General features: G+C 40.1%; 1 protein-coding gene across 1 annotated transcript in view; it reads right to left on the bottom strand.

Annotated features, from left to right (window-relative positions):
- DIP-lambda (Dpr-interacting protein lambda) overlaps positions 1-18,350 on the bottom strand; it is a 206,339-nt gene that overhangs the window by 168,278 nt on the left and 19,711 nt on the right. The window contains exon 3 of the mRNA XM_068293340.1: positions 5,363-5,558. Within this exon, the coding sequence (XP_068149441.1) occupies positions 5,363-5,558 (196 nt within the window). The remainder of the gene's footprint in view (positions 1-5,362; positions 5,559-18,350) is intronic.

Genomic DNA, 18,350 nt, shown 5'->3' with positions numbered 1-18,350 from the left:
GAGTTCCAATTTTAATTAAGGAACGAAAATAAAACGCCACTGCCAGCGCTGTCTTGCCTCAGTTAAATGCAAGCGCGTACTTATTGTGTTAGCCACCATAAGGCCTGAAGACGACCCCATCCATGGTTTCATGTCGGACTTCTGGGGACTACGACCAAATAAATGTCGACCCGGTCCATGAACTGACCATCGGAAAATTGTTGGAGAGCGATTTGGCCATAAGTGCGCACACCTATTGCTGTGTGGGGCGTAGCCAGCCAACCTAATTCCTAGGTGAACCCTCGTTGGAGTGAATGTTGCACCTGAGGACACGGGATAGCCCTCGCAACCAAGACTGGAGATTACTGCTGGGAAGACGTTGTTGCAGAGTCAAAAAAACCCGCATTGATGACCCCAACCTCACCCCCCAGCCGTAGTGGGCCCTCAAAAAGCCGTTTTTCTTTTTCTTTAAGTATCGTACAAACATGTGTTCAAATTTATAAGCATAAAATTTATAATGAAATTTCTATATAGTAGGTTCTAAAAGTCATAACATTGGTAACGAGAAGCATGTTATATTTTGGTACCCTTCTTAATAATTTTAACAGCCTCTAGTGCTCCACCCATCATCAGGCCTGCTGACTGGATTGGACTCTACAAACTGTAAGTACGGCATAGCCGCATAAAATCTATTGGCGAAATATAACCGCTTGCCGTGACCACAGAGTTAGTTGTTTTTTTTTTCCTTCCTTTTAAATTGAAATGAATGCTTAACGTAAAATTTAGTTAGATCAAATTTATACTTATAAATCAACCCACATTTTTGTACGATTCCTCACACCGAATTAATTAGGAATTATATATATATTTGAAATTATTGTTAATGCTTCTATTTTATAAGTGGTATACGAAATGCGATGTTATCTTCTTATCTTAATGGCATATGCCTTTTCTTTCCTTGAATTGAATATATGTATGAAATGATGAATTGCTGAGTTAGTTTATTTGGGCACCTGACGTAAGAGATTTAAAAGCCGCAAGATGGGTAATACCGGGTTTTATTAGGTATTACAAGGTTGGGTGGGTAAAGAGAAGGCAATAACATCTAGGTCCTTCAAACAACTTCCATCACCTCTGCATAAAATCCCCATTTAGGGGTAGTCCTTTATTCCTTATCTCTGTCTTCGTTTTACTTATGTAGCGCATGTTTTGGGAGAGCACAAGAACCACCCCATTTTCCCTGAGCTCAGCCGAGCCACTTGTTAGAAAGACAGAGAGTGCACTCCGACACCCGCGTGTTCGTTACAAGCTGCACCAAGCGTATCTACTCCACATGCCTCTACTTACACTAAACCTGTTGACAGGCCTACGAACAAGCGGATAGAACTAGTAACAGAAAAATGACGTCTATGAATGGCAGATTACTCGCTCACCAGCAGTCGAACTTTGCCTAAGGCATGCCAATCGCAAAGCCTCCAAGGCGTTAAGACAAGAGGAAAGGTGGGCTTTTTTTTTCCTTTGGGAAATACATAGAAAAGCTCAGTCCAATCAGCACTCAACATCCTCTGTGGAAAGCCCACCCAATTTTAAGCGCTCCTCCAGAGACAATTTCAGCGATAAAGGATCCAACCGGTGGATGGGGCCGCAGTGACGAAGAAAGGGCATCCGTATTTGCCACACATCTTAAAATGGTTTTCCCGCCAAATCCAATATCAAACTCACCCACCAAGAATGATCCTAGATCCATCGCCATACAATTCATCTGCAAGCTATTCAACGCTATAATAAGAATTGGCTACTTCCCAAGAGCATGGAAAAGGTCCACTAGCATCATGATTCCTAAAGTGGGAAAGGACAAAACCGAGCCATCATCCTGTAGGCCAATTAGTTTGCTGCCATGTCTTTTAAAGCTTTTTGAAAAGGCCCTGCAGATCCGACTTAACTCATTTCTGGCATCGGAGAACACAATCCCTTCACACCAGTTCGGCTTCCGCGAAAAAACTTGGGACAATTGAACAAGTCAATCGCATAACATCCGAAATATGAACAGCATTCGAACTAAAAGAATACTGTGCGGCTGTTTTCTCGGCGTTGCCCAGGCTTTCGATAGAGTTTGGCTGGAGGGTCTGATGTTCAAACTTTGATATCAAAGCTGGTGTACCGCAAGGCAGTGTGCTCGGCCCATTGCTCTAACTGCTGTAAACTGGAGACTTACCAACGAGTTTAGGACTTACAACGTCCACTTTTTCCGATGACACGGCAATCCTCAGCATATGCGAATGCCCAAAACAAGCTTCTGCAAAATTAGAGGAACACCTCAAGGTGGTAGAGGAATGGCTAGCAACCTGGCGTATCCGGGTCAACGAGCAGAAATGCAAACATGTTAGTCAAAGAAACCAAGTGGGTTCTCCGCACAAAGTATAAACCAAACGGCGAAGTGGATAGCCGCAAGGCTCGGCTAGTAGCAAAAGGTTTCACTCAAAGAGAGGGAATTGATTATAATGAAACTTATTCCCCTGTAGCTCGTATAGGATCAATACGAACACTGAAGGCAATCGCCGTAGAACTCGACCTCGACCTCCATCAATTTGATTTTAACAGCGCATATCTTAATGGAGACATAGAGGAAGAACTGTATATAAAGTTTCCACCAGAATTCACCGAAATACTTACGGAAAAAGAAAAGCAGAGATACACCGACGATAAAGTATATAAATTAAAGAAAGCTTTGTATGGTTTAAAGCAGAGTGGACGCCAGTGGTATAAGAAACTGGATTACAAATTGAAGGAAATGAACTTGAAGCCACTTGCAGCTGATCCTTGTGTGTATATAAAAATACAAGGTAATGGGATTATTATCGTTTCACTGTATGTCGATGATCTCATAGTCGCAACGAATAATAACAAGCTACTAACACACTACTGAAAGCCGAATTAACACGCAATTTTGAAATGAAGGATTTAGGAAAACTGTCTTATTGCCTGGGTATCGAATTTCTTCAAAATAAGAACAAAGGTGAATGTTCTTTGGGTCAATCAAGGTATGTAAAGGATATACTAAAGAAATTCAACATGGAGGACTGTAAACCAGTGAGCACACCTATGAACGCCAGCGAGAAAATTTCAAATCAAATGTGCCCAAAGACAAAACCGCACCTGGATGAAGTATCAGGCGTCCCATATCAAAGCTTGATAGGTGCTCTAATGTGGCTTGCAGTATCGGCGCGCCCTGACATTGCACATACCGTAAGTCTTCTTAGCCAGTATAAGAATTGTTACGGGAAACAACACTGGGTTGCAGCCAAAAGGGTACTTCGTTATTTGAAGGGTATTCAAGACCATGGACTAATATATAGAAAAACAGGAAAAGATTTGGTTGGCTATGCTGATGCCGACTGGGCTGCTAATATTGATGATCGTAGATCTTTTACAGGTTTCGCATTTAAGATGGCAAACGCACCAATAAGTTGGGAATCCCGTAAGCAGCGAACTGTCGCTCTTTCTAGTACAGAGGCGGAGTACATGGCCCTATCTGAGACGTCTAAAGAGGCTGTATATCTAAGACCTTTCTTTCAAGAGATTTTTGGCTCGCTCCGTTCCACCATAATCTACAACGACAATCAAGGAGCTGGCCAACTCACACGAAATCCTCTATTCCACAAGAGGACAAAGCATGTCGACATCCGTCATGATTTTATAAGGGAACTGGTAGACAAAGGAGACCTTTGCATTGATTACATCTCAACAAGTGAAATGCCCGCAGACGTTTTAACCAAAGAACTACTGTTGGGAGTACAAAAAATAGAGAAATATGGCGCCATCTGAGGGGAAGTATGGCGAATACATCTGGCAGCCTACTTGGTCACCCGCCCATCTGGCAACCATATACGCATAAGAAGCACTCTCGTATATGGCACCGTCTGTGCCGGTCGTGTTTCTCATAGTTCTACCACAAATAATATATTCACTACTAATATATATATATATCCATCAATAACTCTGTAAACCCATGAAGTTGAATAAATCTCAACACTAACTATAATATTAAAGATTTTGGAATGGCCGGGCTAAACTATTGTCAAAAAAGGGGCTTACCCGCTGACCACTACTGTATACTCGTAAAGTATGTAAATGTATAGATTTAATTGGAATTTTGGCCACGCCCCCCTACGCCCCCAGGAACCACATAAAACTATTTTTCTTAAAAAGTATAACAGCTAGAGACATCAAATTTAGTTTTGTTGTAATATTGGTTTGGTTGGCTTAGTATTAGTTTAATTTTTAATAAAAGCACAATAATCTTTTTAATTGTTTTATGATTGATTTTATTTTATTAGATTTTAATTCTCGATTTTCACACGACCAGCCAATTACACGTTTCGAATAGGTAAGAGGAAGTAAAGAAGACAGTATGCCCGTACATTAATTTTTAGGCCTTTTATAATGTTATTTTTGCAGGTCTACACAACGTCGCAACTTTAGCTATGTCATGTTATTCAACAAGTTTGTATACCCGTTTAGTTGGCGCGCAGAAACTAATTGTTTAAACTTTTTGCCACGCCCCCTTCTGCCCCCAGAATTTACATAAAACTGATTTCCTTAAAAACTATGACAGCGACCGACATCAAATTTGGTATGCAGACTAGCTTAATAGACGCGCAGATATTGGCTATTTAAAAATTTTGCCCCCCGCAAATTAAACAAAACTGATTTTATCAAAAACTAACAAAGCTAAAGTCATCAAATTAAGTATGTATACTGGCTTAGTATGCACGCAGAGTATATATATTTTCATATTTTGCCACGAACACTTCCGACTCCATAATTTAGAAGTTTCCTCCTGTATTTTTTGAGTATCGCAATAAAATTCGGCAGTCTAATTATTTCTATCTATTTCTATCAAACTACTAAATTTTATTGAAATCGGACTAGAAACATGCAAAATATACAAATGAACGTATTTTACTAAGCGGTCCACAAGGCCAGAATTGGCCGTTGGCTAGTGGCGGCGCTAGAGTGCTCGTGTGTTTGTAGAGTCAGCGAGATAGCACATAGTATGAAGCATGTAAAAACAATTTAATAGACATATGTACATTTGGTTTTCGAAATTTGAAATATTTGTTTCGCCTGGTGTATGGTATACCCAAGTCGACGAGTCGACTTACTTGCTTCATTTTTTAATATTCATATTAAATTAAAACAATTCAAAAAATGTTTAATTAATTAACGCTATACTCAACGCGAAGTTTAAAGTTCAGCTTTTACTGAATTTGACGCTGAAGTGATTTTTGTAGAACACGGATAGCAATCGTATTTATATTAATAAATAGTACATTAAAACTGATTTTTATTTTTAAGGTCTATTACTGAACTAGTTTTATACCTTGTTTGTCCCTTGTTTCGGAACGCATCATAATTTCTTTACCGCCTTCACGTCGCCATTGCACTTTTGGAGCTGGCACTCCTGTTGCACTGCATTCCAGAGATATACTGCCTCCTTCAGGGCTAAAACCCTCCTCGAGATTATGTTCAGGATGATTAAGGATATCCGGTGGCACAACAACATCCAAGTAACCAGACTGTTAAGGTAAAAAAAAATCTTATGTTACACAGGGTGACAAAATTCATAAAATTATATAAATTTAGTTTGACCTAAGGAATTTTGAAGGCGTAGTAAATCATAAAAGGGGAACTTTAGGTATGCGATTTGGATGAATTTTGGATAAGTTGTAGGATACCCCTCATTTAAAGCTACATATGTGAAATATTTCGGCACACTATTTTATATTTTCCTAATAAATCGAGTTTAAAGCTAAAGATTCGGTGACTTATAGGTAAAACGCCGAGTGGACTTTCAGCAGCTAGTAGTAAGAGTCCTGCCTAAAATTGGTCGATATGATACTCCGAGATTCTCCAAGCTCGTTTTTCCATCGTATTGGAAGTAAAGATATCTTGGGCCATGAAGTGTGCAGCTTTGCGGGATACAAATATCGTTGGGACATATATATTCAGCCCCCATAAAAACTGTTTGCAATGTGTCATCGCTGGGATTTGCGATTACTGGTTAAACTGCTTCAATCGCCCGTTTAAACAGCCTACTAGTCCCTCCCAGCAACCTTCGAAATTAGGTGCACTTGCTGTAATGAAATTCCAAATTATTTTAATACACTTTCACGGCACACCTAACCAGGTTTTTGCGTTAACACCAAACAGTAGAGGTTATCGTCGTTCTGATGATCCTATTTAATTTTGGCATCCATTATGCCTTCCTAAATTCATGTACTACCTGTGTTCCGAAATGTTTTTTTTTTATTTATTTTTTTTTTTTTCAGATTCACCTGAGCTAATAACTCAGGCGAGTCGATATCACCAATTAGGAGCTTGTGCGTAAAAATGACACCAAGCATAATTCTACGGTTAGTTAGGGACGGAAGGTTTATCAAGAGGAGTCTACTAGAATACGAAGGCAAATTGACATTGCGATCCCAGCTTAAGCCACTAAGAAAGAAAAGAACTTTAGTTGTATAGGGGTCATCAAATTCTTTTGACCATCTTTTAATGAAACCCAGGACACTCATGGCCATGGTGGTAGAAATGTGGGTGCTAAAATTTAACTTATGGTCCATAAGTACGCCCAAATCATTTATATCATTTAAACGTTCTAAAGGGCTATTGTTTAGAAAATAAGTGACCAGTTGAGGAGAGTTAGAGTTAGATGACTACCTTGAGGTACACCAGAAGTCACAGGAATGGAAGCGGAAAAAGAAGACTTAAAAAGTACCTTCTGTTTTCTTTTTGTTTAATATTCACGAACCCAAGAAAGGAAAAGGGGTGGAAACCCAATGTCGCTCAGCTTAGAAAGTAATAGGGTATGATTAACGGAATCAAAGGCTTTGCTGAAGTCAGTGTATACGACATCAGTTTGTTTACCATTTTTGAAGTCCTTGATAATTACTGATGTAAATTCTAAAAGGTTAGTGGTTGTAGATCTACGTTTCACAAACCCATGTTGGCATGGCGAAATAATAGAGCTGCAAAAATGTTGCAATTGAGAAGTTATAATTTTCTCAAAAGCTTTCGGAATAGCGGACAATTTTGAGATACCCCTATAGTTAGTGGCTTCGGACTTTTTGCCATTTTTATGCAGAGGAATGATATACGACTCCTTCCAAATAGATGGAAAAGAGGAAGATTCGACAGACAAAAGAAACAATTTAAAATGGGTTTACATAATGCGTTTGCACAGAACCTGAGTACGCATCCAGGAAGACCATCTGGCCCCGGAGAATAATTAGCTTCAACTAGTCTAAGCTCGCTAAGAATAGAACTTTCATCAATCACTGGATTGAAAATGCAATTAGCCTTTTTTAAATGATAAGGATACGGACTTGCTCGATATTCCGTTGAGGAATAAGTTGTTTTAAACATATCTGCAATTGCCTGATCAGTGCTCGTTTTTTGTTTTGAAAAGACAAAAAAGATGGGTGCACAGAGGTCTTACGTTTAGAATTTACAAAACTATGAAATTGTTTAGGGTCGGAAGAAAACTGAAGATAATTCTTATGGCATTGTGTATTAAGCATCATGAATTTTGAACGAGCGACTGTATACAGAGCATAATCTGATAATATTGTGCATCGTCCTGAATATTATTGATCAGCATCCGAGTAAAGGTATGCTTGCGATAGAGAATAACTGAACATATATCGATACGACTTTTGCTCGTTCTATTCTGCTATCCACTCGCATTATGCTTTTGTCATCCAAGTACATTTAATTTTTGGACAACCTTAATTTTGTATGCGGAAATTCTTTGTAGTAGTATCTGCATTGGCTGTTCCATCGTTTGAAGTACCATTATGACCCTTGTCTGGTCGCATTCTTCTATAATGGGCTCTTGTAGGTCCCAAAAGAATTCGGGTCTTTGAAGCAAATCGGTACCAGTCAACCACCAATGAAGTTTATGTTCTGATATATTGTCACGCTTGATGATGTCAGCGATGTTTTCATTTATTGCGCCTCTCTAATCTTACCTATTTTTACCAATTTCACTTATTCGATTTGCGACAAAAACATCCATGACTAGACTCAATCTATAACACCTTGGAATTTTGGTGCCTTCGACTGATATTAATCTCTTTATCCAATCTCGTCATTTGTTAATTTAATCTCCCTTGATCGTATGGTGAATTAACTATCCCGTTTAATTGCTGTTGACTCGTTCGCTCTGAGAGTCTGAAAGAGAATGGAGTGCATCACTTCGTCTTTGCTTGATATAAATTGACGTTAAAGTCCAGCCTTTGATTGTATTTTCGTGGTTGCTTTAATAATGTTCATGACTTCATACGCACTAGGTTTTGAATCGATAAAATGATTACGTAATGATTTTTTTACTGCGCCGGGTTGTTCATTTTTAAATTTGCTAACATTGTAATTTTTCACAAATTGAGGCAGAAATGGTGAGCAAGTAGGTTCAAACAACATTGCGTTCAAGTATTTCATTGTGCATACCAGTTCTATCTCCGTTTTTTATACCCTTGCAGAGGGTGTTATAAAATTGGTTAGATGTTTGTAACGCACAGAAGGAGACGTCTCTGACCCCATAAAGTATATATATTCTTGATCAACATGAGAAGCTGATATAGCCATGTCCGTCTGTCCGTCCGTGCGTATGCGTTTTCCTCAGCCATCTTAAGAGCTATCGGGCTGAAATGTTTTTTCTGTGCTTTTTATTATCTGGAGCAGATCAAGTATGAAAATTATCAGGATCGGATCATATAGCTCTAGATGAAACATTTTCATAAAAATTGGAGTATCGCCATGAAATTTACATATGTGATAATATTGGATATAAAACCCCAGATCCCAAAATTTGAATTTCATCGGATAAATATGTATGTATAACACAAGTTACAGTCAATATAATAATCTCTGTCCTGCTCCCAGCTCTGCCGGCAGCGCTGCTTGCTGTATACTACGTCATACGTCATCAACAGAGCACTTGCATACACACACAGACGCAACGCTACATGAACTGTATGTGTATGCGTGCGATGCTTCGCTTAGGGAATGAGGGAAGAAGAAGAACAAATTGTAGTTAAAAGAGTAAAATTATTTTGTTTGTATATAGATGAATTGAGTTGCAGAAATCAAACTTTGAACATGTAAAATTATTATTGCCAAGGACTGCAAGGGTATATAAACTTCGGCGTAGTCGATGTTAGCTTCTTTGATACTTGTGTATACGCTTTGTCTCCTTTTCTCATACTTTATGCTTGTCGTCAACGTATGCTGTATCCACATTTTCAATTTGTTGCAGTCCACTGTTGCATTTGACGACTCGCAGTCTTCGGTGCTGACAAATGATTTGGCGTCAACAATTTTTGCCTATTTCTCACCGACGCCAATATCAAGAAACTCACAGACGCGCAATAAAGCAATTTCATCAAGTTTCTTTAAGATTACCTGCTCATATTCTGCCTTTTCAGCATTGTTATAATTTAAACTTATGAACGTACGACGTTTGATCAATGTTTCCGTAGCATATTTTATGTACATTGTAAAATGTACATCTCGTAGTGTTTGCCATTTCCACAAATCAATGAGGCCAATCTGTTGTTTGCTCCAGTGCCACATTTTTGATTAGATAATTTTGGTTTCGTTGATTACTTTGGAAGCGATTCGGCTCGAAGGACCAATATGTTATTTATATTCTGAAACGCTTATTAACTATATTTGGATATTTTACTATTTATTTAACAATACAATTCTGTGCAAATGCTTTATGTAAGCACATTTTGAAAGTATTCTTATAGTCTTTTGATTTTACTGCTTCTTCGACTGTTCGTAAGAAAACGAGCTTCTGACAAATTCTAAATGGCAGTTGGCAATGCCTTTTTATACCATACACCCATAGGGTGAAATGGTATATTAAAGTCGCCAAAATGTATGTAACAGGCAGAAGGAAGCTTCTCCGACCCTATAAAGTATATATATTCTTGATCAGGATGAATAGCCGAGTCGATCTAGCCATGTCCGTCTGTCCGTCCGTCCGTCCGTATGAACACGCAGATCTCGGAGACTATAAGAGCTAGAGCCACCAAATTTGGTATGTATACTCGTGTATTATGTACATACATATATAGGAGTTAATTGGAATTTCGGCCACGCCCCCATACGCCCCCAGGAATCACATAAAACTATTTTTCTTAAAAAGTATAACAGCTAGAGACATCAAATTTGGTTTATATACTCGTTAAGTTGGCGCGCCGAAACTAATTGTTTAAACTTTTTGTCACGCCCCCTTCCGCCCCCGGAATTTAAATAAAACTGATTTTCTTAAAAACTATGACAGCTACCGACATCAAATTTGGTATGCAGACTAGTTTAATAAACGCGCAGAAACTGGCTATTTAAAATTTTTGCCACGCCCACTTCCGCCCCCGCAAATTAAACAAAACTGATTTTATCAAAAACAAACAAAGCTAAAGTCACCAAATTTAGTATGTATACTGGCTTAGTATGCGCGCAGAGTATATATATTTTCATATTTTGCCACGCCCACTTCCGCCTCCATAATTAAGAAAAAACCGATTTCCTCCTGTAGTTTTTTGACCATCGCATTCAAATTTGGCAGACTTATTAATCTTATCTATTTCTACAAAACCACCAAATTTTATTGAAATCAGACTAGAAACATGCAAAATATGCGTATGAACGTATTTTACTAAGCGGTCCACAAGGCCAGAATTGGCCGTTGGCCAGTGGCGGCGCTAGAGTGCTCGTGTGTTTGTAGAGTCAGCGAGATAGCACATAGTATGAAGCATGTAAAAACAATTTAATAGACATATGTACATTTGGTTTTCGAAATTTAAAAAAATTTGTTTCACCTGGTGTATGGTATACCCGAGTCGACGAGTCGACTTACTTGCTTCATTTTTAATGTGGTTTGAGTTGAGAGTTTTAATCACTATTTCCGTTATTTATGTTTTCAACAAATAACACAATAAGAGAAATCCTGCATAATTTACAAAATAGCCATTTACATCAGAACACGCGTTGACATACAAAACGAGTGTATTTCTGCTAGGTGGGGCCGCATAATAGACGGCTTGCTGAGGTTTGAAATCCCACAATACCGAACTAACAGTGTTATAGAAAAGAAAACGAAATGTGGAGTACCAGCGGGATCCTTCCTGGTCACCTGTTATAAAATGTAATGTAAGGCGGCGCTTTAGAGCTAGAGTTCGACGCCAGTTCGCACACAATCGGGTTCACAGATCTCGTAAAACGTGTGGTAGGGGCCTACAGAGCTATCGCTAAGGTTAGCAAATGGCTGCCGCCAGTATGCCTTGTGCAAGCAGCACACAAGGCTGAGATGCAGCTTGTCAGTAGCCGCAAAATGGTGGAGCGTGCAAAAATAAGAGTTGACGATTCGGATATCAAGTATCAAGAAGCAATTAGCCAGCGCAAACGAGAAGGCATCTGCATCGGCTGGAGACCTGCAGCGCATCTTACTTAACAAGACGGAACCTTTACTTGATCTAAATCCTAAGCGGACATAAACATATACATTATAATTTGAATTAAAAAAAAACCCCTTATTCGGTGATAATAAAAATCGTCTCTTCGCTCCTCACTGCCCTTGGCTCCGAAGCATTTCGAGCCATTGGCCCAATCACAGCAATGGGCAATAAGCGTCGTTGAACGATGTCCCGGGTCGGGAACCGGTCCGCGATTTGAAACGCCTGATGCCGTAGAGAACATCTTCCCGAAGACTGGACTACGTATGCTTTTCAAATGCAAACATGTTTTTGCTTTTAATACAAAATATGTTACCACAACGCTTGCCCGCCACAAATGCGTTTTTGTTATTTCATCCAATCAGCGAAAGGTAAATTTTGCATCATAAACATTTCCAAAGAATGTTCTTAAGGATGTTGCCAAAAAGCAGATGCATTTGTAGCCCAAGACTTCTTGCCATAAAGTGTAACTGAGCTTTAGCTTATTTAATTTCGTTATATTCATCACTACTAAATTTGTCAAGATTATAGGATCTGGTTTTCGTGAATACATTCAAGCTGTCTAGAATATTGGCGGTTGTGATTGTGTCCCGAACAAAAATAACAGAATACATTAGTATAAAGGATCTTGTTAGCGCAAATAATCGCTAGAGTATTGTTCGTGTAGTCGATATTTGAATTTGGAGTTGGGTGCGAGCCGAGAGCGTGGAAGTCGCATGGAGCGGATTCGCCCACTCCACCTCATTAGTCAAAAGAAATTTAAAGAATAAATAGTTTAAAATTACCTTTGAAAGCGAGCACATTCGAATCAATTGCAATGAATTTGGAGACAGGAATTAAAAGCATCTATGGTAAACATAAGGAAAATAAAAAAATTCCACGATTCGTCCATACAGAAATTCATTCGCCGATAGAGATTCATGAATTTACTGATGCCTCAATGAGATATGGATGTTGTATCTACGTTCGAGTCAAAACTGCGGAAGGTGTCAGCACTTTATTGCTAATGTCGAAATCTAAAGTAGCGCCCCTCAAGACAAAAACATTGCCTAGACTTAAGCTGTGTGCCGCTCACCTTCTCGCAGATCTCTGTCACCGAATCAGTAATATCATAAAAACACCAATTAAGCGGGCATTCCTTTGGTCGGATTTGAATATAACCCTACATTGGATACAGTCACATCCATCGACAACGGCTACGTTCGTTTTGAACAGGGTGGCTGAAGTTCAAGAGTGGCCAGAGAACATAGTTCGGTTTCATGTGCCAACAAAACAAAACCCAGCTGACATAGTATCACGAGGTTGTGATGTTGATGAATTAATCATCAAGTTCTACTCGTCACATGCCAAATTAATAAGGATGTTTTGTTATGTGTTCCGTTTCCGATGTGAAAACAAATCGACCACGTTTGATGATGTGATTCCATCACCATCAGAGCAAAAAGAGGCATATCATAGAATAATTGATATATTGCAAAATAAAGAATTTCCAGAAGATATTGATAGAAACTTCAAGGTTTGACCTCCTTTGTACACCTCACTTCGGGGTTTATGGGAGGCAGGTGTCAAATCTGCAAAGCACCTACTCCTACGGAAGGTAGCCAACTCCAACTTAACAGCAGAGGAGATGGAGACAGTGCTAGTGAAAGTCGAGCCCACATTAAACTCCAGGCAACTCGGGGCAATAAGCCAGGACCCAAACGACTGCGAGGCCATAACACCAGGACACCGCAGAAGGGGGTGCGTCGGACGCCGCAATCAGGATCGTCATCGTTATAACGTCGAAAGGGTCTACCTACACAAATTGGCACCGTTAGCGATTTTTTTGAAAGCCCTCCAATGGTCGGGTGTTAGCGCAGATGAACGCTAGAGTATTGTTCGTGTCGGCGCTTAATGTTTGATGTTGGAGTTGGGTGCGAGCCGGGAGCGTTTTTTTTATTGGCATTTAAAATGAAAAGTAATGAAAAATTCTCGTTTGGCATTGAATAATGATAAACAAATGTAATTTTAACTATTTTTTAAAGTACGAAAAATTTGGAAAAAAAAATAGTAAAAATTAGAACAAATTAAGAAAAATTGAGGAAAAATAATAATAATGAAGTAAGTAAGTCGACTCGCTGCCTTCGGTATACCAATCACCAGTAAAGCAAATAAATTAATTTCATTAAACAAATGCATTCTCACATACTACCATATCCAAGGCAAAATACTAGTAGGCATGTGCATATGCCGAGTACGCCTGAAGACTGAGCCGAGACGGTGCTACAAGTGTCTGGACTTTGGGCACACAGCAGCTCGGTGCAGAAGCAAGCACGACGCATCCAAGCTATGCTTCAACTGCGGTAGCAAGGATCACGCTTCAAAGCAATGTGACCAGAAGGCAGCGTGCATACTTTGCACACGACATAAGCGGATCAATACGGCGCGCAACACGCTCAGCAGAGCTTGCCCGTTATTTGTAGAGGCTGGCAGTAACAGGAAGGATTAAGTTTCTACATATACAGGACCACAGCTGGACGCAAAACCATCGTTATGGCGCGGCAATTTGGAGCAACAGCAGGACACATCTGGAGAATCAGCACAGCGCGGACGGATCTGTAAGGGCGAGGTACAATGGAGTATATGTCTACAGCTGCTACATAGCACCGAACAAACACATCGACGAATTCTTCAGCATACTGGATGGATTAGTGGAGGACGCCAGAACCCACACGCCAACCGTCATAGCCGGCGACTTCAATGCATGGGCACCGGAATGGGATAGCCAAAGGACTACTAGAAGGGGCAGGGCCCTGCTGGACGCTTTTGCCACACTCAACATCAGTCTGCTCAACGTAGGCAACACCCACTCCTACAATAAGGCTAGCAGAGGCTCCGTGAACGACCTCACGTTTGCTAGCCCTTGCCTAGCCCGCAGCCCGCAGTGGACAGCCTCGGATATCTACACGCACTCTTCTATCAAGAGTTGTACACCTGCACACACACCAACGACGTTCTACAGCTGGCCCCAAGCACGCTGAGCGAAGAAGCGTTATTCACTATGATGACCCAAGTGACAAGGAGCAGCAGCACGGACGCGGACACCCAGGCCAACCACATGGGCGACATTCTTCTCAGAGCATGTGATGCAGCCATGATACGCAAACGGCATGGACTCAACAAATGTAAGCCAGTACATTGGTGGAATGCCAGGATTGCGGATGCCAGGAGGCAATGTCATCAGGCCAGACGACGATAGCAACGTGCCCGCAGAATGCCCACGTTTCCGGAGCTGCTTGCAGGCTACAAGCGGAAAAGAGCCAACCTAAATATGGAGATCAAGAGAAGTAAAGCGGACTGCTGGAAGAAGCTGTGCGCAGATGCAGATTCGCAGCCACATGGGACTGCCTATAAATTGGTTATGGGCAAACTCGCCAGACGCATAATGCCAACGGATCCAACCAAGTTGGGTCACATTGTAGCAACGCTATTCCCTTCAAGGCCGACGAGGAACTTAGCAGCGAGCGGAACACCATGTGCACCGATATTCACAGATGTTAGTGAAGTCGTGAAAGCAGGGAAGAGGATAAACGTACATTAACCACCGGGCCCGGACGGGGTCCTGGCTCTTGTAATCAAACTGCTAGTTTGCAAACACGCGTCGATGTTTGTGGAACTTTTCAACACGTGCATGCTGCAACGGGAGTTCCCTACGAGGTGGAAGCTACAAAGGTTGGTACTGTTTCCCAAAGGTGATAAAATAGATGACCCATCAGCATACAGACCCCTGTGTATGCTTGTTGTGACTGGGAAACTTTTTGAGCGCATCATTTGCAACAGACTGGAGAAGGAATTGGAGTAACGTCATGGACTATCGGACTGGCAGTTCGGATTCAGGAGGAAACGCAGCACTATCAACGCCATCAGTTCGGTGGTAGAGATAGCCGCTAAAGCCATCGAAGGGCAACGCTGGAAAGGCGGCAACAAAAAATACTGCAAAAAACCTGACGTTTTTGACGCCACAGTTTTACCCTCTAATTTCAATATTTTTAGACGTGATCGTACTGATCGTAGGGGTGATGGAGTTCTTTTTGGTTTTTAATAGACGTACTGATCGTAGGGGTGATGGAGTACTTTTTGGTTTTTAATAGACGTAGTCGTACAACGCTCAGTACGAACAAGTGGCCCACATGACACCAGGCCCGGGCCTGTTACGAATGACCCTAAGTAAAGTTAATGTTACAACCTCTACCCACTCCGACCTAAGGGCATAGGCGTATTACATATATAAACATAAATTAAACTAAAGAAATAGAAAATATTAAATGTAATGAGATAATAGGTTACATATAAAAAGCAAACAGGATAGGTCAAAATAAAGTTGATTATACTAATTTCGAGCGAGGAAGGACAAGATCGCAGTTTTTATACCCGGAAGCGATGTTTTGGAACCGATAACGTGCCAAAGTCTGTTGTAGTCACTACATAGTATACGAAAAGGTTCATGCAGAGAAAAGTTAGTTGTACAAGTGGGAAGTATAAGCGGTGTGTAATTGCGGGTCCTTCTAGATGGAACAGAAATGTTAATTTGGCTCAACAGCTCAGAAGAGTCAATCTCACCATTCAAAAGTTTGTAAAGAAAAGTTACACCAAGCATTGTTCTACGATTAGATAAAGAAGGAAGGTTAATTAACTGAAGTCGACTAGAACAAGATGGAAGTTGTACAGTTGGATCCCAGCGCAAATCACGAAAGGCAAAGAGTAAAAACTGTTTTTGTACAGATTCTAATTTGTTTTGATAAAACTCATATTGAGGAGACCAAACAATAGATCCATATTCTAATATGGGACGGACTAAAGAAGTAAAAAGTATTTTGGTAGTATATGGATCCTTGAACTCCTTCGACCAGCGCTTTATAAAGCCAAGAATACTTTTAGCCCTACTAACAGTAGTCCATATATGCTGATTAAAACTAAGTTTGTGGTCGATTAAGATCCCTAAATCTTTTACAACCAAGGAAGTATTATTAATTTTTTCTAAAGGGAAATTATTTAAAAAGTAACTCGTTAATTGGGGAGAACCTCGATATAAAGACATAACTTTGCACTTAGAACAGTTTAGAGATAACAAGTTAGTCCTACACCACCCCTGAAAAGCATTCAGGTCAGCTTGTAAGGTATGACATGAGAGAGAGTCTACGATGCGATTAGCGATTTTTACATCATCGGCATACATAAGAACTCTGGAATTTAAAAGAACGGTGGGGAGATCATTAATAAAAATGGTAAATAACAATGGGCCAAGGTGACTGCCCTGTGGGACTCCTGATTCAACACAAATGATCTTAGAAAGAGAGGACCTAAAAAGAACCCTCTGCCTCCTATTGCTTAGATATTGTGAAATCCAAGAAAGCAGAGCATCCGGAAAGCCAACTAAATTCAGCTTATGTAATAGTAAGGCATGGTTTACCGAATCGAAAGCCTTACTGAAATCCGTATATATAACATCAGTTTGCTGTTGTTTCTTAAAACATTGGATTACAAAAGATGTAAACTGTAAAAGGTTAGTTGTGGTAGACCTATTCTTGACAAACCCATGCTGGTATGGCGAAAAAATAGATTTACATAAATGCTGTATTTGAGACGTCATAATTTTCTTAAACAGTTTAGGTATCGCTGACAATTTGGAAATTCCTCTGTAATTAGTGACGTCGGATTTATTGCCACATTTGTGAAGAGGTAAAATAAACGAATCCTTCCATATAGTTGGAAACTCGGACAGTGTAACGGACAACTCAAAAAGCTTAAGTAAAGGCGAGCACAATGACTCCGCACAGAACCTCAGGACACAAGCGCGAATACCGTCTGGGCCCGGTGAGTATACCGGCTTAATCGTTATTAGTTCCTTAGCTACCGAACTTTGCGTTATAATAGGATTGAGAATACAGTTGGATTTCGTTATAGGATATGGATATATCTGACTAGAGTTGTACTTAGTAGATATGTACGTAGTCGAGAAGACCTTTTGCTGTAGATTCCGCCCTATCATTGGGTCTGATAACAATACCTGTCTCAAGTAGTATCGAATTTATATGCGTTAAGGTATCTTTTACTCGTTTTTCCATTTTTGTTACCTGTTCTTACATTTCGCCCCAATCGGAATGGCCAACCTACTTACTACACTTAGAATCTATTAAATTTATACTTGAACTACTTTCTGACAGAGACTTATTAATTGTCCTTGGGGACTTTAACCTGCCCACTGTAACTTGGTCAACACTTAATGGTAGCAAAACGTTCTTGCCCTCTGGGTGTCACGCTTTCATTGATGGTCTGCTTGAGCTTTCGTTGGCCCAGCTGAATTCGATTTCTAATACGCCTTTCAGATTTCCGGATCTGATTTTTACTTCTGATCGTAGTTTTTGTGAAGTATCTAGAACTAGTCCAATGGTGTTAACAGAGGATAGTTATCATCCAACTTTAGAGTTATCTATTGAGCTTCCCAGCCGCGAGCCCATCTCCGAGTGTGATCCTACGGTACGCACCCGATGTTTTCGGAAGACTGACTTTGTCGCACTAAACAATGCCTTTCTTAATACCGATTGGACTAATTTATACACTTGTACGGATATGATATCCGCAATTTCTTAATTTCTTACCACTGTTGAATTAATCTTTAATGACTGTGTACCCGTAGTGTCTCCTGTGGTGATGCAAAAATCACCATGGTTTACGCGGGGGCTGTCAAAACTGAAGAATCTTAAGTCTAGGGTCTATCATCGGATATTTCTTGTTACTTAGTTGCTAAATCGACTTTTATTCTTTCTAATTGTAAATGCTATGTATAATAATTACTTACAACGTTGCAAG

The sequence above is a fragment of the Drosophila tropicalis genome, unplaced genomic scaffold, assembly GCF_018151085.1.
Source record: "Drosophila tropicalis isolate 14030-0801.00 unplaced genomic scaffold, ASM1815108v1 contig_1, whole genome shotgun sequence".
In the NCBI taxonomy this organism is placed as follows: domain Eukaryota; kingdom Metazoa; phylum Arthropoda; class Insecta; order Diptera; family Drosophilidae; genus Drosophila; species Drosophila tropicalis.
The sequence above is the reverse complement of the archived record's forward strand: the minus strand, read 5'-3'. Positions and strand labels throughout refer to the sequence as shown.